Raw genomic sequence first — 23,094 nt, 5'->3', positions numbered from 1 at the left:
TTCAGAAATGGGCACAAATGATACTGGTGAGCTATAATGAAGCTGCACACATAAAAAATCTCTCAAGAGAACAATTTGTATTATTCAAAATGGCGGCCTTTCTTCCTTTTATATATGGTTTGAAAGGAGCATTGCAGTTGCCTATGATGTGTGTATGCATTCAAATCGTAATTATTTGCATATTCGATCGTGGTATACACACGATGTAAGTTTCATGCTGTTTGGATGCTTCCTTCACGGTATTGCATTTTGGGTGGCCAGCAGTTTGGCATTCAAAATTTTTTTTTCAAATTTTATTTTGACTTAAAGAATCCTTAGTGGATTTGCTTGGAACCCACAGAACATTATCTGGAAATCACTGCATTAAGACTCCTTTTTATTAATTAAAATAAATAATTTTTAATTTTTACAAAGTTTAAGTTGTATTATTTATTTTATACAGCAACTGCAGAAAAACACATAACTTCAAATATGTGGTTATTATTTCCCTGATTTAGGAAGGTACAACTAGACTGTATATATTATTTCTGCTTTATATAGGTTGTTTATTGCATAATTCCAGATCTTACTCTTTCTTAAGTAATATTTAATGTATTATTTAGAATTATATAGTAAATTACATTTTGGGCTAAGAAATTGCTCAAATATATTCCCCCAAAATATTAATGATACAGTCAAAAGTCGTTAATCCGGACTCGTCGGGACTTCGGCAATTCCGGATTATCGATTTTTCCGGATTATAGATCATCAGTTTAAATCTGGTAAGATGGCATGCAGAAATTACAAAATTAAAAATATGAAACCGTAATTTATGAAATAAAGAACAATTATGATCTAAAGGGTATTAAATTTACAAAAAGAAAAAGCTTAATATTTATTTGTTTACTTTATTAAACATTTCCTTCAATGTAAGTTGCTTCGTTTCATGTGATAATACCTTCTCTTTAATTCTATTAAACAGACATAATTTCTTGTTTAGTTACAAAGTTCTGCTGTTCAAGTCCTATAATTGCTGTGTTGAGAATACCGACTAATTTGTCAATCAAAATGTTTTCATTTTCAATAACCTCTGGGTCACTTTCTTCACTATCGGAAGTGAATTATAATGACGAGGAACTTGATTTAAATCATATCAAAGACGGAGTATAGAGATGAAATACTACATTTAGTACGGAATTATAAACCAAATAAAATAAAAACATCTGCTCTGAAGACAAGGATAGTGCTGACAGATCAACTCCCAATTCATTGCGCGCCACGGCGTCCCATCACCCCGCAGAGCAGCTTGAAATTGATAAACAGATTTCGGATTTCGAAACATACTTTCGTTTTGTAGATCCTTTACATATTAGTAAATATATATCGGAAATTTTATTTGACATAATCGAAAGTTCAAGCTTACTTTTATAAAATTGCTCTAACAGTCTGCAAAAAATAATAAGGCGGATCCAATTCGAAGATTAAGGAACAACGCAATCTGCAACATTAACTGAATTAGATAACTTTAGCTTAGCGTATAACTCCGTTACACATTAAACGCGCATGCGCACAAACATATTCGCAGCTATAAGGGTCTTATGCGCTCTCGTAAACGCCTGTGCGCATGCGTAAACGCGACGCATGCGCAGAAAGTTTGTAGCTTTGAGGTCCGGATTAACGACTTTTGACTGTAGTTTCATTGAATTATGCCATTATAGTTAAGAAATGTTTCACAGAAACATAGTTTTCTTGTAAACAGCAGATGAAACTGTAATTTCATATTTTATCCAAGCGATGCAAATTACAATTGATGCACAAAAAGATATAATTTTCATTTGAAATAAATAGTCCTCTTTTAACTATACTAATTGCAAATTACTTACCAAGTTCTTAATGAATTCTTGAAAAACAAATTCTCACATAAGCATTAAAAAAATGGGGTGAACTGAGAAGCACTTTCACTAACTTTACTTTTATCCCCCATACTTAAACCCACCAGAATCTCAATTCATTACAATTGAAGAATTAAAACTAAATTTATTGAATTTAAAATATTACACATGAACAATATTACCACTATTTTCACACAAAAAATAATTAAAAAAGAAAAATGAATCGAGATGTATTCTTCAACATTTTCTTTTTACTTTAAATGGAACAATTGGGGGGGGGCATATTGAATCAAAATGTAAAATTGTAGCAACAACACTGAAATATTTCTTACAATGACAAAATAAACTACGAATGAATTAAATTCCAGAAAAGAAAATAGGATAAAAAACCTAAATATGATGTTTCATCCCTAATGGGTCCCCAACGTTGCCATTGGCCGTCATCTGTTCGATGTTCCACAAAATAAAATGCAACAGGTACAGTCTGATTTTTTGGTGGTTGCCAGGATATTATGACACCTAAAGGCCCCTTCTCCACAGTTACATTTCTAGGAGGCCATGGTTTGGGACCTAATAATAGAACCATTTGATAAAATTAACAGCACATAAGATTAAAAATAAATATCAAACACACACAAAACAATGAGTGACTCTAGTAAATATTACACCACAATACTATCTTTTTTAATAACATTAATTACAATCAATTTCAAAAGTTAATCCAGCAAATCTCCAAACCATCAGCCCAACAGGCAGTTCAGATGCAAAAATGCTTTCCATCCCTCAAACAATGCCTATCAGTAGCCAAGTGGTAAAATCATTGAAAACTTGTGCAGTTTGGGATTCAAATCTCAGCAAATGGGTCAGCTGCATAGGCATTTTTGTAGTTTTCCTTCTGTGTAATGTATATACGAGCCAGTTTCCCTTACAAAATCCACCTTGAAAGCATCCCTCCTTTTAGGCAGATAGTCCTTGAGTGCTTTGTTATAATTCAATAAACCAAAGCAAACCATCTATCAAACAGGTGTGAGGGAAAGAATCTGGAATTTGAATAAAGTCTTCATCTATTCTTCTTGCACAGAAGAGAAAGTTTTCTTTTGAGAACCAAAAGGATATTCTTTATTTAGCAATCTATGATTATTTAAAATTTTTTCAAATTTTCTTTCTGGTTAACTTGCAGAAGGAGAAAGCTGTCAGCAAGTAAAAAAAAAATAACATTCAAAGCAACATCATATTTTAAAAAATTTGGAAAACATTTAATATTTAAAGGAAAACACAAATAATAAATAAGACACTCATATGCTAATATATTAAATAAGAGGACAAAATACAGAATTTTAGGAACTACTACTCCCTAAAACAGATTTTTGATCAACAAAAAACTTACTAAAACTTTTGTAGCAGTATCTTTTTACAAATTTATAGATCTTGCATGTTTATTTTTATCAACTATTTTAGCTTATGCGTGTGAAAACTAGTACAGTTATGCACATTATAATGATCCTTTGTGCACTATAAAAAACACATTATAAATAATGGCCACTCATTAAAAATGGATTTTAGCATATACTTATCAGGTGGGTCACTGATTTTTCCTGAAATCATCTACAAACCAAAACAAAAGCTGTCTTAAAATTAGAGAAACTACAGAGGAAAAAGATTGGATTGAAATTGGAACAAGATCATGTCACAATAGAGACCTTCCTTTCATTGTGTCATCATTATTATGACATTCCTTTCATTATGTCCTTTCATCCCTACATCAATCCTAAAGAAAACAACAATGCTGCATAAAACTGCAATGAAAAAAAGCACCCTTGACCTAGTCATTTATTTGGAATCCAGCAGACAGACTACCTGCAAAAGCTCCTAAATCAGTAACGTTCCAAAGTGCCTTTTGATTTAACTTACACCATATTTTATTTTAAGTAACTAACCTTTTTCAGTGACACATAATATGTATCTCTTTCAATATACAGCCCATTAACATATTTACAAAATTTACAGAGCTAAAAATAAAATATAAAAAATAAAAATTACAATAAAACAGTAATTAAAATCTTACTTTAGTTATAATAAGCTAATAAATAATGTGTGATGACAACAAATGTGGAAATCTCGTGTAAGAATTAATACAAAATCAGCACAATTTATTAAGGTTTTATTAAGAAGGTTCTTATCTTTAAAATCTTGAGGACTTACTACATGATTTGCTCTCCAACTTATTCAAAATAGCAATTATCTATTTCAAATTCTAACTAAGAAGCATTAATCACCCCACAGGTTTATACACGATCTGAAGAATATTTCTGGAAACTTTGCTGCAGGATATTTACAGAAGGTGAAAATCAGCAGGTAAAAAGTGTTGATAATTTGGGTAGCATTTTTGTTGCTGTCGTTCCTTCTTCTGTCTAACTAGTATTCTGTAAATTCAAGCAACTGGAAATATTTACATGTCTGGCTGTTCCACTATTTAAAGCTATTTCTCTCTCTCTCTTCCCCCCCCCAAGCTTTTGAGAATATAAAACCAGGAGAAAAGCTATGAATAAATCTTAAATGTGTTAATAAAAATTATTCCAATCTTAGAATGCCAGCAACAGACAAAAAATGAATCTGCTGGCTGTCAATAAATAGGCTCAAAATGCTAATTCAGAAGTCAAACAACAAAAAATCAGTGTTCTATTTTCAAATTTTCACAGGACTAGTTTCAATGGTTTTACCGAACCACCATCGTCAGCTGCAAAAGCTCAAATGAACGAGATGGGATACAATGATCAGATAAGATAAGAAAACCTGGACAGAAAATAAGCTAGTGGCACCATCTGTTGGTGAAACCAGAACTAAAGCATAATTTCTTTAAAGGCCAAAGGCAAAGATGGATTTTTCTGTTCTAGTTAACGATCCTAATTCCCATCCATCTTTGCCTTCGGCCTTTAAAGAAATTATGCTTTAGTTCTGGTTTCACCAACAGATGGCACCACTAGCTTATTTTCTGTCTAGGCTTTCTTAACTTATCTGATCATTATATTTCATCTCGTTCATTTGAGCTTTTGCAGCTGACAATGGTGGTTCGGTAAAACCATTGAAACTAGTCCTGTGAAAATATAACGCTGATTTTTGTTGTTTGACTTCTGAATTAGTATTTGTTCAGCGTGTTATTGTGTCTTACGGCTCAAAATAGTTATTTAAAATCGAAGAGATTTAAAGATCTGTCATAAATATATGGAAGTCAAAATTTTTAAGACTTGACACAAATTATGATGAAGTCTTCTGATTTTTTTAACTATGCAGTACATTTTCAGTATCTCAAACATCAAAAAATATTCATTTCTATTCCCTGCCAGCATCAGAATTCAGACACAGATGCTAAGTTTCAAAGCTCATGGCAAAAATTTTATTAAATGCATTTTAGATGCATTTAAAGTACATAAATTAATATCTTTTCCACAATTGTGGAAATAACTTCAAATACTCCTGCAAATAACTGTCAAGAAATTGGTAAGACCATTCAAAATTATTTTTTTAACTGTTGCTTTCAAAATTTAGACAATGAAATAATATTCAGACAATGAAATAATGTTAAAAATTTATTGAAATATAATGTGGTTGTATGAGTCATTATATGAATATATGTGTATTACATGAGTTTATAAATATTAGTTGTGTAACAACTACATGAATTGAAAATTCTCTTTTTTTCCTTTACAGAACAAATTAATAATTTCAAAATTACAGCAAGTTCTTAATATAACAAAGTTTCTAAATTTTGTTTCTGTCCCCCCCATCTAAAATAGTCTTATAATTGTCAATTCAAAATTCATATAAAATTATATAATTTATAAGATATTTTTTTATTTTAAACAGAGTTCATAGCCACATTTTAGTTAAAAAAATAAGCACCTATAAGCACTTTTCAAGCACATTTTAAGAAAAAAAAATAAGCACCTGTCTAATTACATTATACACAACTGCATAACCTTAAAAGAAAAATTAGACTTGCAATTTAAAATATGAGCAATGCAATATTTATTAAGAGAATGAGCATTACCTCAACCATGGAAAACAATTAACTTTTTTTTTTTTAATTTTAAATGACAGTTCAATTTACAGAATTAGTTTACTATGAGAGAAAAAAAAAAAAAAACTATGCAGAACTAAACTATATTACAAGATTTAATAATGAAATTTCAGTTCAAAATATAGAAAATAAATAATAATAAGCCATATTAATTGTATTCGCTTGGCACCTGATAATAAAAGCAATTTATTTTTCCACTCATATTAATATTTAAGTAATTTAAATCAAAATTCTGAACATTTTCTAATTTTTTATTGCATAGCAGTTTTCCCTTAACATATATTCCAAGCAAAGTAATTTGAGTAAAAAAGAGGAACATTTCTGAAATCAGGAGACGGGAAATTGCTTCATTCAGTCATCCTTTAACAGTAAAAGCTTAACTAACCTCCATAATCGGAAATTGACGAATATTCTGTATAGTGGAGCGTAACTGGAAAAAGAGGAGAGGGGGGAGATTGTAGCCGTTCTTTAGATTTCTCGGCTAAATAAATGATTTTGACATTTCGATATGTGCATCATATAAAAATAGACCAATGGAACTAAGAAATATTCTGCTTAGGAAGAACAGTAAAACTCTTTTAAGTGTTCATAAATAAATCTCAGACTGAACATCAAAATTAATTATCTCTGCAAAATACCGCAAACGTTATTGCACAATTCTTCCACATGTGATATTACACAATCGGAATCAACAGCTGCCGGTATTCGGAGAATAAAGAACTAAATAAAGGAAAAGAAAGAGACTTACTAATCTGGGGTGTTTTTGATTCTAATTTTGAACAGACCGTTAAATTTCCGGAATAGAATCATTCTTCGCTTGGGTTGGGTAGACCGCAAAACTTTTAGTCCTACTCGATCCAGATTGGACAGTGACACAACAAAAAAGTCCGCGCTGCTTCAACATTAGAGATTTTGCAGAGAAAGGGGAGAACCTCCCAACCTCCGTACTGTATAATGCATTCGCAAAAGACAGGGGGAAAAAGAAAAGAAAAGAAAAAGAAATTATTCTGACTATTCGATTACTTTCCTTTTATTTAAGCCATTCCGAATATTATTCCTTGGAAAGCTAATCTGTGTTAAAAAAAAAAAAAAAAAACTTTTTTTTTAGAAGTTTATCTACATTTCAGCAGCTACTGCAACTATATTATTATAAATATTCATACATATGCTCCTAATATAAGCATAACGATCATAATAAACATGAATATGAACTGACCACGCGGAACGAGAATGTAAATAATTAAAATCTTGATAGAAATTCCAACGTGTGTAGTATTTGGGTGGGAGGAAAAGAATACCGAATATACCGGAATTTCTACGGTTTTTGCAATTCTTTGATTAATAGAATGACCTGTCTGCACTCTCGCGCGCACCATACGTTATGTTAATGCAAAGAAAGGGGGAAAAGCTATTTCCAGGAGTAAGATTCACCATCTGACATTCCATATAAGGAAGAAAAGTTGTTTATTTAGTTTCGGCTTTGGTACAGGGGGAAAAATGTGCATTCATTAAAAAAAGCACTAAAAGCAAAAAATAAGCGCTAAAAACAAAAAATAAGCACTAAAAACAAAAAAATAAGGGCTTTAAAGAAAAAGTAAGCACCTATAAGGTCCTTTATATTTTATTTTCAAATATATGGACTTATAAGCACTTGTAAGGAATGCTACGAACTCTGTTAAAAATTAACATTATGTTTCCATAAAACAAAAAGACTCACCTAATACAGATAACTCTAAACTCACACAGTAAAATATTTACAGAATTTCAAAGAATAACAACATTGTTATTCCTTGGTAATTAAGCAATGGAAACTCTAACTATGAAATCACTGGAAATTTTCAATCAGAATTATTTAACAAACAATTTTCAAGCAAACAGCAAGCAAACAATTTTATATTTTACATAATGCTGATATATTTGAATTTGAAAGAAGGATTTTTAAAAGAGCATCAAAAATAAATAAACAACTTATGATAATACCCCTGCAGAAAAACAATGACAGCTCTTATTAGGTGTCAAGGCCTGCACTATTTATAGACAATTAGTCAAAACTTAAAGGCACAAATTACTTTAACAACATTTAAGGAAGAATGTTAACGAATATATTCATGTTTATTATGCACAAATTAAAGCATTTAAATATTTTTTATTTTTATCGTTTTGGATGGATAGAAATAGACCAAAATATTTAACATCAAAAGCATCAAGTATTTAACATCAAAAGATGTTGTATTTGTTAGTCCAATACAGAAAGTGAAAATAACTAAAAATGAAATTTGCTTCCCCTTTACACAACAAAAAAAGATCACTTTACTTCAGTAAACATAGACTTCATATATATATACTTTACTTCAGTATTTATAGACAATTAGTCAAAACTTAAAGGCACAAATTACTTTAACAACATTTAAGGAAGAATGTTAACAAATATATTCATGTTTATTATGCACAAATTTAAGCATTTAAATATTTTTTATTTTTATCGTTTTGGATGGATAGAAATAGACCAAAATATTTAACATCAAAGTATTTAACATCAAAAGATGTTGTATTTGTTAGTCCAATACAGAAAGTGAAAATAACTAAAAATGAAATTTGCTTCCCCTTTACACAACAAAAAAAGATCACTTTACTTCAGTAACAATTTATTTGAATAAATAGCCTAAGATTCTGTAAGCTATTAAACTGACGTTCATATTTTTTAATAGCATAAAATGAAACTTTATATACCAAGCACATTCACATTTCTTAAACTAAAATGTTATGATCTCAGTTAATTATAAATGATAACACTATACTTGTATTCTTTCAGAGAGATTCTTCAAATCCCACAACTTAAAACAGTTTTAAATTTTAAAATATTTTGCAAACAGTTAATAATTATAAGAAAATTATTACCAGAAGGTTTTTGTACTGTAGGAATGTAAGTAGCGCCATAAGCATCAGTAGGATAAACACCACCAAGGTAATCCCATGCTATAAGAAATAAATGTGCAAATCAATGACAGCTAATATAAATCTCCTTCCTAAGTCGTATGTCAAAGGAAAGTACAAGAGCTGATTGAAAAGTCTTAAGACTGCCTAAGTTCTCTTTTCCAATACTAGACATGGCATTTTTGTCTTAGGTTTTATGAAAACTATTCATCAATACACTTGAATCTGCAGTTAGAGACACGCATAGCTTTCAGTATTTAGTCACAGTGAGTAGAAACATTAGCTATAATGAGTAGAACCAGGTATGTTTATTGTGGTGGGTGAGGAAGACTGCTCTCTAATATAGTAGAGATGTGAATGAATTCTGTGTTAAACTTAAAAAAAACTGTAACAAAAGACTTGAAATATTACAGCATACACCTGGTAATGAAAAATTTAGCTGTGCTTTAGTATTTGATTGGCAGACAAATTTCAGAGCAGTAGCATGCAAGTGACTGACAGAGTACATTATGGCAAGTTGTCCACTTCAATTACGGATGCCAACACTGCACACTGATGGGCAAACAGTAAACAGAGACTATTATGTAAATGTCTTGAAAGCCATTTATGTAAAACTATTAGGGAAAAAGCCTGGACTGTAGAGACTGTGGTTTTGCCTCAGGTCAATTGCCTGGCTACATGTTCTTCCTTTGGCACCGGCAGTAGTAAGACATCCAGCATATAGTATATATACATAATGACATGATTCCTGTGCATTCTCAACATTAAGAAGGTGATTACACATAAAAAGGATCTCTTCAGATGAGGAAGTGAAAAGTGCCATCTCCTAGGTGCTGTAGAGGATATCACAAATGAATCTAACCATGTTTTAAGCTGTTTATAAAAAATACTGCAAAAAGAGTTAACTCAAATTTAGAAAAGAAGAAAAAATACAGGATCCATCCAGACTCTGAATATAAGATTTCGTTTTAAAACTTTTCAATCAGCCAATACAAATATCAAAAGCATTGCAGCAAACTAAGGAAATCAGAAGTAACCTAATTTCATACAGATGTTAAAAACTGTCTTTGAAAGAGTAAATACTGCTACATCTGTACATATTCTAAGACCTATCGCAGTTTTATATGAAGCAACATTTAAACTTTATATAAATATATATATATATTACATTATAGTATATAAATAAATGCTGCATGTAATACAATGGTTTTGTAGTATAAATAAATTTTGATTGATTTAATTCATCATAAAATATTTAAATGTAATTATAAGTATTACTAGATATTATCAACATTAAATAAAGGAATAATGAAGCATTTGTAAGTTGCATTGTATATTTATTAGGTACTCTATATAGTATAGTATCCTTACTTTCACTATTACAAGATAACTATACACTTACTTTCAATATATATGTATTATTAGATATTATCAGCATTAAATAAAGTAATAATGAAGCATTTGCAAGTTACACTGTACATTTATTAGGTAATCTGTCTTAGTTTTACACTTCTAACCATGAAAATAAAGAATTCTAGCATTATATGAAAATAACAAAGCACAGGAAAAATAGTATATTATATAATACAGTTCATATTGCCCACCAGTGGCCGAGTGGTAAAGTTCCTGAACACTGGTAATTCGGTCGAAAATTTCAGTCCCACAAATGAGCTGGCTGCATGGGCATTTTGATGGTTTTCCCCCATGTTTAACATGGTAAAATGAGCCAGTTTCCCTTAGAAATTCCTCCACGAAGGCATTCCCTCACTCTGTTTAGTGCCTTATAGAGGAACACGTAAATAATAATAATGATAAACGTTCATATTATCAGACAATTTCAAAGAAAGACTGAATCCACTTTCATTTTCTTCTACATTTCTACTTTCATTTAAGGTGCATTTTGCAGAGTTATCAAAAGTCACATACATCAAACTTTCAAAAAATGGAGATATGGATATTGATGGAAAATTTTTTCCAATGGTTGATGTCCACGTATTATAACAAGGAACACATCACTTGAAATTCCAATAGCAGATTACAATGTTAACCTTTAAAAATCGTTTGTCTGGTCATTTGAGCATTACTTCACACCACATAGAAATTGCTGAAGCATTTAAAGAGACCATTTTTAAATGTTCATGAACCTAGCAATAAAATGATTTTCTGCCTGTTCATCTGATTTTAAGAAACTGGAAGCCTTCATAAAAAAATTAAATGGCAGCCCGTCTTTTTGGAGGTCAGACAAAATAAACGAAGTCAAGAATAAAACGCTGCAGTCACCAATAAAACAATCTGCCATTAATGTCCATTTTGAAGATTCCATAATTTTTTAAAGTAAGATGTGTATAACTTTTGTATCACCTTGTACAAGCTATTTATTTCTTTAAATGCTCTGCATACAATTTTTTAATGTTATAGTAATTTGTGAATCTGTGGAAACTTGGTCAATCATATCTGAGAGTATGACTGTAATAGATATGAAAACATGATTATTCACAAAAACAAACAACACAAATGTAAAACACTGCAGTCAATAACACATCTCATAATTTCATGTTTAAAAAGAAAGTCCTACATTACAATATAAAAAAAAATATACGGTAAATTATGTTTTTTATGCTTAAGTTGCTTGTTTTATTTAAAATGATAGTGAATAAGAAATGCTATAATTTAATTTTTTATTTCACATTAGATAAAATTTAAAAAGAAAGTGAAACTAATTAATTACATGTGAAAAAAAAAATCAAATATATGATTGCAAGTCCTCAAAAATGAGAATCCTTACATTTGTACAAGAGATATGATACATGTTAAAATCAACTGATATGATTATAAGGATCAACAATTTGTAGGGAAAATAAGATTACAGGAACAATTAAAAACAACAGCAGCAACTTAACTTATAATTACAATAAAAGCTTGACTGCCAGGAAAGTTATGGAAATGCTGAATGCTTAATATGTGAAAATTCCAGACAGTTGAGCCCAATAATCATAATAACGATAATGCAATTCAAGATAAAAAAACAAAAATGATGAAGAAGAAATGTATCTAAAATTATAAAAGCAGTCATTTTAATTGTTATCAAAAACCTAGATTTATATAAAAAAATAAATAAATAAATAAATAAAACCCCCATTTCAGACATAAAATCCAACATATTTTTGCAAGCCTAAAACATATAAAAGTAAAACATCAACAGATAATAAAATCGTGTTGACCATGAAACCTAGTAGAGATACCACCAAACTTGCAACAACCATACTGGCAAAAGTCTGAAGGAAAAGACAGCTCTTTGTTTGGTCACATGATCAACAGACATATGTTACAAATATAGCATATAAAAATTTTTAACCACTTATTATAATTCTTCATGTTGCATTATCACTGTTAATACATTTTCAAATAAAGCTGGCTACCATGCCTATTAATGCAACTTTCTTGATGCTAAGATCCCGCAACTTTGAAATATTCCACTACATGCTGTTCCACATCTCAAATTTTAGTCATTTTTTTAATATGCAGGGAGGGAGCTTACATCCTTTTTTAAAAAAATTAAACTACTTCAAGAGAATCAGTCATGTTTACATAAAAGTTTGCAAAGATCTTACAGATGTGCGAGATATCATCCATCAATGATACTAAATCACACAATCTGGCAACATTTTTTGTCAAAAATGATTTAATACGACAAATTTCTATGAGGAGTGCTCAGTTCCAAGGATGAATTCTTGGAATATGAAACTTGGACGGAGGGAAGTTAACAAGATCTTCTGAAAGAAAGCTGTGTTATTGTATTTCCATTTTAAATGCTATAAGTGGGATAACGAGTAGTAACCCTATACATGGTTCTTAAAGCATTTACAAATTTCTTATTTGTGTAATTTTTCATTTAAAAAAAAATCTAAAATATTCCAGTTAGTTGAATGCAGGATAGGCAAGTTTAAACTGTACTTATTTTAACTAATGATAGGCCAGAAAGATGAATAACTACCATAAAAGTAATATTTGACTTGATAGATAAAGTGAAAGGAAAAATACCATAAGTGAAGCTATATCTTTCAATGGACACTCATGGGACAAAGACCTTTGCTTGTTATCAGGAAGTGTCTCTTAAATGGAGCTGCACTGATATTTTATTTTAAGGATACCAAGATTCAGAAACGATTCATTAATAGGAAGTGTCTACTAAAATGGCATGTCTGTTAATAGAGATTTTGTTACATTTATTATTTAACTTTGTAAGTTAAAAATATCAACCAGATCCAAAATTAGTCAATTTCTTTTTTTTTTTAAAACTTTACTACTAAAAAGACTATTTTCTGACTTCTGTATTAAATCCTGCATCTAGCTAAATTCAACATTCAAAACAAATATGATGCCTTTTTTATTTTTAGTGTAATCTAACACATGCACTTCGAATTTATAAAATGAAAGCTTTACATCTTCATATCTTTTAATTAAAAATTCTTTAAAAACGAAAAGGAATACAGTTAAAAATAATGGCAGAAATCGAGCATTTTATTTCTAGTGTAACATTTAAAAAAATAAATAAATAAAATATTTTAATGGAACTAATTATTTGATTTTTCAAAAACTGTTTCCAAATTAAGTCAAAAAAGGAGAAAACTAAGGACATTTCGAAAACATTTTCACTTTCTCACAGATAATGCCTTTTTTTTTTTTAATTTATAAAATTACTTTATTATTATTAAATTACATTTTCAAATTAATATTTTAATTTTAAAGTTTTTGTAAATAAACTGTAAACATTTTCATTCAATATTCATTTCTCAATCACTAAGATATCTTACTTAATAAATAGAAATTTGTTTTTTTTATTTAAATAACACTAAAATTAAAGGATACACATAAATTACCAGTAAAACTTCATGATTACAAACTGAAAATTATCATGTTGAATGCTATAACTTACTCTTAGTCCGGGCTTTAACAATAGGGCTGAACAAACCATCACCTAAAATATTCCTTGATAAAACTTGAAATTCATATTCTGTATCTGGCTGTAAATTATAAAGTGTGACTGTTGTTGCACCTTCAGGTACAACCCGCACTGTACGCCACTCACTGATGCCTTGATCTGCCAGGCGATACCTAAAAGTAAAAAAATATTTAGGGCTTATTAATATTTTTACTTTTTTGAACTTAATAATATTAATGTATTTTTATTTGTGGGAAATGTTATGTCATGATATTCCCTAATCCCCTACTGTGATGTATGCATTGCGTTAGCATGTGTTTCCTGCCTTCGGGAGAAGATGAGGATTAGCTGGCGAGCGGAGCAGATGTCGCTCGATCGCTCGTATACCATTTTCATTAATTGTAATCCTAATGTAATCTGTATTTGTAAATAGTAATAAATGTGTGTTACCAACTATGGTCGTTGCCTCTCCCCACATTTTGGGGGCTCGACCGTGCCTTTTGTGCATGCGTTAATCGAGCCCTAGACACCAGCAATCACTAAAGACGTTCAGAAAGCTAACAAAGGTAAGACGTGCCTTTATGACGATTTAATATTCTTCAAGCCAGACGACGTGCCCTTATGACGATTTAATATTCTTCAAGCTGGATGACATATGTGAATGATGTTATATGCTACTTGTCCGTTCTTCTGATTTTGGACGTTAAATCGAAATTCGATTTTGGATTACATTGGATTGGCAAAGATATATATTGGATTATAAGGACTGCTCCGAAGTTAGGTAGGCCCATTTTCCCCTGATTCGTTCATAATTTATTAGTATTACGATTTTAAGCTGTGTTTATACTGTTTAATTCTCATTCATACATACCCTATTTCATATTCATATTGTCTTATTTTACTGTTTAAAGAACTATGGCCCTAAAATTAGGTGATATCCCATTGATAGTAAAATCTCTTAAATATGGCACAACACGAGTTATTAAATTATTTAATACCGTGCTCGGATATTCCGATTTTGATCGTTCTTCGCGAAAGCGAATGAGAAATTTTGCCGCGTTCCCAGACAGTTTCGATTTGGCAAAACATAAACTTCTATTAAAAGATTTCTCTTTATCAGATTTTATATCAGTGGCGAATTTATTACATTTGGAAGCTTCCACTAATAAAGGTATTTTATGTGAAAAAATTTTTCATGCGCTCACTAATCTGACGGATTTTCACAATTCCCTAGATGTTAGTTTTTTATCCGATGACGATCACTCAATTTCAAACACCGACAGTGCACCGACGCCTGTAGGTCTAAGTTTTTCTGTTCCCCCTTCCCCTCCCTCCACGGCGCCAAGCCCAAATCGCGTTGTTTCTTCTGACGCGGAAGTAATAAATTTTAATTCGAGTCACTCTGATGTTTATATGACGGCGAACACCGAGATTCGCGAGATGAGTCATGATTTATGGTTTATTTTGAGAGATCTTTCAAACACTTGCACAAACTTTTCAGGCAATGATTCCTATTCAATCCGCACTTTTTTCAACGATATAGAGGATAATTTCCAATTATTCCCAAATCTTACCGACCAGCAAAAATTAGTTTTTGCGAAACGACTTGTTGTGGGTACTGCTAAAACTTTTTTGTTTTCACAACAGAATCTCAATTCATACTACATGTTTAAAACATTATTACTTAATGAGTTCTCCGATAAAATGTCTATTGAAATTCATAAACAACTCGAAAGAAGAAAAATGCGCTCGAATGAAAGCTCTTTGCAATATTTTATCGCCATGCGCGAAATTGCGAATCGTGGTGACGGTGTTATCGACGAGGCTTCTGTCATTCAGTATACCATTCAAGGAATACTAGTTGTACCCCATCCGATAAAATTATTCTCTACGGTGCAAAATCATATTCTGAATTCAAGGAAAAGCTACGCACTTATGAATCTGTAGTTACGACTAGACATACAAATATCTCTCATCCATCAAATTTTAAAAATACGAATAATGGCCCCAGACGTGGTACTGGACGCAAAAATTCAGACCGACAACACGACATGAAATTTAATAATACTGGTCCATCTAAAACTAAACCACAAACTTGTTTTAACTGCGACGAGGTCGATCACCTCTCACGGTCCTGTCCTAATCGTTCTCTTGGCCCAAAGTGTCTAACTTGTGGTCGTTTTGGACATAAATCTATGGATTGCCGCTCTACTACATCAAATGAGATTTCCACTCCACCTGCCGAAGTAAATACAGTACAAACCTCTCACGGTAATATCTGTAAAACTGTCGTTATACTCAATAGCACAGTTTCTGGATTAATTGACACAGGAAGTGAGGTCACATTATTGAACGAAAACACATGGATTCAACTTGGTTCCCCACCACTTTCAAATAATTCTAGAGTGTTAACTGGTTTCGGATTCTCGAAAATTACTATTATTGGCTATTTTCAAACCATTATCAACATTGATAATCAGGACTTTCCGGCTAATATTAGAGTTGTTCCAAATCATTCTATGCAATTTTCTCTTATTGTAGGATGTGACGTAATTAAAAATGCTAAATTAACCAGACGGTATATATTTTTCAAAACCTTCCGAGTAGTGCTTTGAAACTGCTCCTGAATCTTTCATTTTTGCAATAAATGACAATGTTCCAGCTTTTGATATTGGTTCAAATGTGTCCAAAGAAACTCGTGCTGCGGCAGAACGTTTGCTGAATTCTTATGTCCCAAATAAAACAAAGATGACAGATATTAAACTTAATATCACTTTATCCGATAAACCGATTTTTCACCCTCCTAGACGCCTTCCTTTTGTTGAACAGGAAATTGTTGACAAACAAATAAATGAATGGTTGAAACTTAAAATTGTTGAACCTTGTTCATCTCCATATGCCAGTCAAGTTCTCGTGGTGCGTAAAAAAGATGGTACACCCCGTGTCTGCATCGATTATAGGAAACTTAATCGACTTTTAATTAAGGATCATTTTCCTCTTCCTCTTATTGATGACATTTTGGATAAACTTCAAGACGCGCAAATTTTTAGTACTCTTGACCTACGTAACGGCTTTCTTCATGTGCCAGTAGCGGACGAAAGTAAACCATATACAGCTTTTGAAACTCACAATGGACAATTCCAGTTTCTTCGAATGCCATTTGGTCTTTCAAATTGCCCTTCAGTATTCCAGTGCTTTATAAATTATGTTTTTCGTGATTTAATTGTCAAAGGTTATGTTTTACCCTACATGGACGATGTAGTTATTCCCGCCAAAAATGAAAATAAGACCATTCATCGTCTCAACCAAGTACTCAAAGTTGCTAGTGAATACGGTCTAGAAGTTAATTTTTGTAAATGTCAATTTCTTCACAAAAAAATCTAATTGCTTGGACATATCGTTGAAGACGGTAATTTTTTTCCTTCCCCTTCAATAACAAAATCTGTAATTAACTACCCCGAACCTAAAAGTACAAAAGACGTTCAACGCTTTCTCGGTCTCACGGGATATTTTAGGAAATTCATCCCCTCATATTGTAGCATTACAAAACCCCTTAGTGATCTCCTTCGTAAGGACACCCCCTTTCAGTTTCATGCTGAGCCGCATTTCACAGATTAAAATATTTGCTTTCTCAACAACCAGTTTTAAGTATTTTTAATCAAAAGAGTCCTATCGAAATTCACACCGACGCATCCATTGATGGCTTGGGGGCAGTCCTACTACAAAAATCTATGAACGATAACAGCTTTCACCCTGTCTACTACACGTCAAAGAAAACACTGGACAACGAGCGTAAATACACCAGTTATGAACTCGAAGTCCTTGCAATTGTTGAAGCTTTAAAAAAGTTCTGTATTTACGTCCTTGGTTCACATTTTAAAATTATCACTGACTGCAACGCTTTTGTGCAAACTTTAAATAAAAAGGAACTCAATTCGAGAATAGCCCGATGGGTTTTATATCTCCAAGATTTTGACTACGAAATTGAACACCGTACCGGCTCAAAGATGGCTCATGTGGATGCCCTTAGTCGCAGTCCATGTTGCATGACTATCCAAGACAGTGTCCTCCAATTTCGCAAAGCACAAAAAACCGACGAGCATATTACGGCTATTAAAGCACTCCTTCAAACCACGCCTTCGTGTGATAACTTTCTCGTTAAGAACAATCTCCTGTACAAAATTGTCAACAGCATTGACTTACTTGTGGTGCCTGAGGATATGCAGGCAAATGTTATTAAAACAGCTCACGAACGAGGCCACTTCGCCGTAATTCGCAGTCAAGAACTTTTAAACAAAGAATATTTTATCCCAAATCTGAAAGAAAAAATTGAGCGGTGTATCCATAACTGTATCCCATGCATCCTCAATAATCAAAAGCGTGGCAAACAAAACGGACTTCTGCAGCCCATTGACAAAGACGACGCACCCTTGCACACGTACCATATCGACCACTTAGGTCACCTTGCCACCACATCAAAGAAATACAAACATATTTTGGCAGTTATAGACTCGTTTACTAAATTCGTGTGGCTTTATCCGACAAAGTCTACAGACGCAGATGAAGTTATCAGTCGGCTGGAATCTTAATGATCAGTCTTCGGAAATCCTTCACGGTTTATCTCTGATCGAGGCCCTGCATTCAAATCCACTGCATTTGCAAACTATTTTGACACACAGAGAATAAAGCAAGTTCTTATTACAGCTGGCCTCCCACGATCGAACGGTCAAGTTGAGCGTTTGAACTCCATTATTATTGCTGTCCTTTCTAAAAACCCTGAGCAATGGTACCGCCATGCAACAAATTATTAATTCAACTTTTCAACGTAGCATCAATTCCACTCCCTTTGAACTTCTCTTTGGGACTAAGATGAAATCGCAAAACGACACCAACATCGCTGCTCTAATCGACGAGGAGATCAAATCTGCATTCATTCAGCAACGTGACGATCTCCGTAAGGATGCAAAACAGCAAATCTCTAAAGTACAAGACGAAAATCGCTGTACTTATAATTTGCAACGAAACCAAACGCAAAAATTTCAACTTCATGACCTCGTGGCTATCAAACGAACTCAGTTTGGCCCTGGTCTAAAACTCAAACAGAAATTTCTCGGACCTTATAAAGTCACCAGGCTCAAACAAAATGACACATATGATGTGGAAAAATGTGCATTTTTCGACGGACATTCCAAAACATCCACTTGTGCTGAATACATGAAGCCCTGGTCCAACAATATTGAACGTATCACTTGATTTTTATACAACTGTCAGCATTATAGGTCCTCCTGAGTTTGGACAGATGACACCTGAGAACTTTCTAATAATTTTTTTTCCTCATATCCTCATTTTAGTTAACTGCTGTGGTGTTTTTAATCTATTTTTTTGCTCCGTTTGTGTAGGTAACCTCAGCTTTGTATCTACAGATTATTTTTTCATACCTATGTTACTATATTATAATAATTTTTTTTAATTTGGTGATATACTATGTTGCTTCAGGCGAGGTCGCCTGTCCGGTCATGATGGCCGAATGTGGGAAATGTTATGTCATGATATTCCCTAATCCCCTACTATGTGACGTATGCATTGCGTCAGCATGTGTTTCTCGCCTTCGGGAGAAGACGAGGATTAGCTGGTGAGCGGAGCAGACGTCGCTCGATCACTCGTATACCGTTTTCATTAATTGTAATCTATATTTGTAAATAGTAATAAATGTGTGTTATCAACTATGGTCGTTGCCTTTCCCCACATATTAATTTTTAAATTTTTATTATTAATCATACAAATCAAATTGTAATTGTTTTCAATTACCATATGACATAGGTCTGTTCATAGTTCCCATCATAAGCTGGAAGCCAAGTAAGGGTGGCATCAAATGAACTTGTATTGACAGTCACATTTGTAGGAGCATGAGGAGTGGTACCTACACAAAGGACAAAAGATTAAAATGAAGAGTCAAATTTAAATTGATAAACATTTTATATTATCAATACTAATATTACACAGATACAATATTACTCCAATACTAATATTACACAGATAAAATTATAACTTTAATTTGTAATAATCCCTAAAGCCTTCTTTTCAGTTTGGTTGATCCCCCTTTCTACGGCAAAAACTGTAAAATGCTCATTAAAAATCTCATTTATTATTTTATTTATCATAATATTTAAAGCAAAACATTCTTAATCAATAGTAATGATGTCTCAATCTATTGAGAATTAAAACAATTTCATTACCTTTCATCATCCACATCAGTAAATAATCTTGCTCTTCTAACACCTGCCTTTGTCTAACCAATGTGCAGTGCAATTCTCTTTACCATCATTTATAATGCTGTAAATATTTAAACCAAATGCTCCAAATTATTAAGCAACAGGTGCACTCACGATGGCACTTGCATTGTTTCATTAGATTTTAGAAGATGGTTTTATATTCCCTCATTATGCTTAAGAAGGCATTTAGATTGCTTCATAATGCTTATTATGTTTTTACAGTCACACTTTATTATGTTTTATGAATTATATCAAAAGCAAAGAAATGTATCAACTACTTATGAATCAAACTTCACTGTATAAAAACTGCCATCTTCAGTTTGTTTTCATAAACTTTCCAACTGGCATAGAGTTTCGCTAAGAAACCCCAAATTTTCCAAAACTGCCATGAGAAAAAAGTATTCTCTTGATTTTTAATCCCAAAATCCACTGGTACTATATACTTAGATTTATATATTTTAATATATTGCCTTAAATTCTTGGTCATATTTCAAAATGCACACATATACCTTTTCTTAAAAACATTACAAATAATATTCCAGGCTGTTATTTATGGCCTTGCCAGTGAGAAGGATAAGGGAGTTAAAAAAAAAGAGTGAAATGATTCATTTTTGAATACATCATGTTCTAAACTAACATTATTTTGAATATATTTTTTAAATTTTATTTTTCCATAATTTAAAATTTTATTATTAAATGAAATAATATGCAACAGTAATCATGAATTAATCATTAAATTTACATTTTAATACAATTATAAATAAAATAAGTGTTAAAATAATATCCCTCAAATGAAATTAAAAAACACATGGGAAAAATAACAGTACTACAGTTTTAACATTTATGAGCATTTAAGCATGAACATTTATGAAAAAGGACAAATTACAAACAACACGAACTTAAAAATTCACAATACACTGTAAACAACCATTATGTTCCCATTCCCAGAAATTTTATTGAAATATCATAGCCTTCTTGTGTATAAATGGTGTTACAATGACAATTTTTTCACTGAACAGCAAAAATTCTTTTTAAAGCCATTGTAAAACTTTCTAAAATTCACAGGAATTTTTGATGCCTTTGATTTTGGTAATATACTCATTTTCCAAGAAATTTTCCTGTAAAAAGCAAATCTGATTCACCTAATTCTATTAATCACTATGGACAAAAATTTAGAACCACTATTTTACACATACTTCACTATGGTCACTTGCTGTCTATAAAAAAACAGTATTTACGAGAAAGAACACAAAAGGAGTGTGGTTGGTTTAAAAAAAAAGGGGGGAGGACCAATTTCCTGATTCCCAGCAAAGGCATGTTAGAATTGTATGAGCATTCAAATATGATCTAACAAATAAATACACTGCAATAAGGTATATGCACAATTTATTCCATTAACAATACAGAACAAAAGCCAAAATCTGGTCTTCGACACTACCAGATTTCCCCCCCCCCCTGAGAATTTTTACAAGACTAAGGAATGGAAAATATAATACTCTAGAAAAGGCAGATGCATTGTGGAAGTGATTTTAATCCACACAAACTAGATTCCTGAATGAGTCACTTTCAAACAGCTGCCGGCTAGGGAATCACACATGTGGCCCATGTGAATATATTGATTGACGTCAGCTGCAACCACACTTTTGTACCTTGAGTGGTTGATGTTTTTCTTTTTGACCATAAATGAAGCTCCAACACACATTTGTTTGGAGGGAGATGTTGCTAGTATTGGTTTCCTTTTGTTGGCACAAAGGTGGATAGAGAGAGAAAGAATTAGATTTAGAAGAAATTAAGTTTAGTTACCATAACAGACTGCATATTTTTTTAACTAATTTAATTCAGCTTATTATTTTTTGCAGACTATTATTATTATTATAGCGATCTTATCAAAATTAAAGTTCAAATTTTGATTACACTAAAAAGACTTTCTAATTCTGTAGCTGTAGCTGGATCTACAAAATGAAAGCATATTTGGTACTAAATGGAATGAATTTGTTAAGAAATAAATATGGATAAGTAACAATAAATGAAGGTGATATAACAAAACTTTTACTTTGACAATTGCTCCAATAAACTATCAACTACCAGACGGAAAGGAAGTCACAAAGACATTTTTCAGAATATTAAAATTTTGAATGATAGTTTAGTAGGAATTTTCACACAGAAGTTAGAGAACTTGAATAACAGACCTTTGTACCCAAAGAGGAAATTATGTCTGATGTATAAATTTAAATAGAAAGCACTAGCACAAAAAAAGAAACAGCTTACATGGGGGGGGGGATTTTGGTTTTCTTAAAATCATGAATGCTTCATTATTTGATAAAGAATGATTTACATTTTTAATTTATAATTTCTACATGACATCTTACTAAATTTTAATTGATGATCTAAAATTTTAAATTTTCCAAAGTCCTTTGAAATGCCAAAGTTCCAACGATTCTGTATTTTGGACTTAGTACTGTAACTTTGACTTCTGTAATAATTAAAATACAGAAAAGCATAAGGAATTCAACATGTATAAAGATTATCCTTATGTTATGGTCCGTTACTTTAAAATAGGAATTTTAGGGTCATTTTCTGCTGTCCAGATTGCCTATGGGAATGATAGCTGCAACACACGATTTGAACTGCCAAATTTTTCCCCTCTTCAGTGTCTGTTCCGCATGTTTAGTTTCATGAAAAGCGGAAAAAACTTGAACTGTCTTGAATTACAGTCTCAAGTGAGGTGGAGAAAATAAGTGCTATGTGGTGATGACAACATGCATTATGATTGCAAAAGGGAAAAGTGCTGCCAATGGCCTTGATGTGCCTATTTTAAAGAAGCAGAGTCTAGTAGCAATTGATTCATAAGATGCTGCTAAGAATTTCTCAATCTGCTGTTACCAATTAGACAGTTAAATAACCATTATTATTATTATTATCTCCTTTTGTGCCTTTACCATTGTTTTCTTTAAAGGCCGGGGGGGGGGAGGAAGGACAGACTTAATGAGAAAATAA

General features: G+C 31.9%; 1 protein-coding gene across 3 annotated transcripts in view; it reads right to left on the bottom strand.

Annotated features, from left to right (window-relative positions):
- Positions 1-23,094, bottom strand: part of LOC118194494 (protein turtle-like) — an 85,468-nt gene that overhangs the window by 24,338 nt on the left and 38,036 nt on the right. For all 3 annotated transcript variants that reach the window (XM_035365643.2, XM_085827063.1, XM_035365647.2), the window contains 4 exons: positions 19,634-19,745; positions 13,820-13,998; positions 8,848-8,925; positions 2,262-2,441 (listed from right to left, as the gene is read on the bottom strand). In XM_035365643.2, the coding sequence (XP_035221534.2) occupies positions 2,262-2,441; positions 8,848-8,925; positions 13,820-13,998; positions 19,634-19,745 (549 nt within the window). The remainder of the gene's footprint in view (positions 1-2,261; positions 2,442-8,847; positions 8,926-13,819; positions 13,999-19,633; positions 19,746-23,094) is intronic.

Source organism: Stegodyphus dumicola, chromosome 11 (assembly GCF_044657685.1).
Source record: "Stegodyphus dumicola isolate Sdum_Otavi_A_Nest chromosome 11, ASM4465768v1".
Lineage (NCBI taxonomy): Eukaryota > Metazoa > Arthropoda > Arachnida > Araneae > Eresidae > Stegodyphus > Stegodyphus dumicola.
This window is presented reverse-complemented; position numbering and strand designations above follow the sequence as displayed.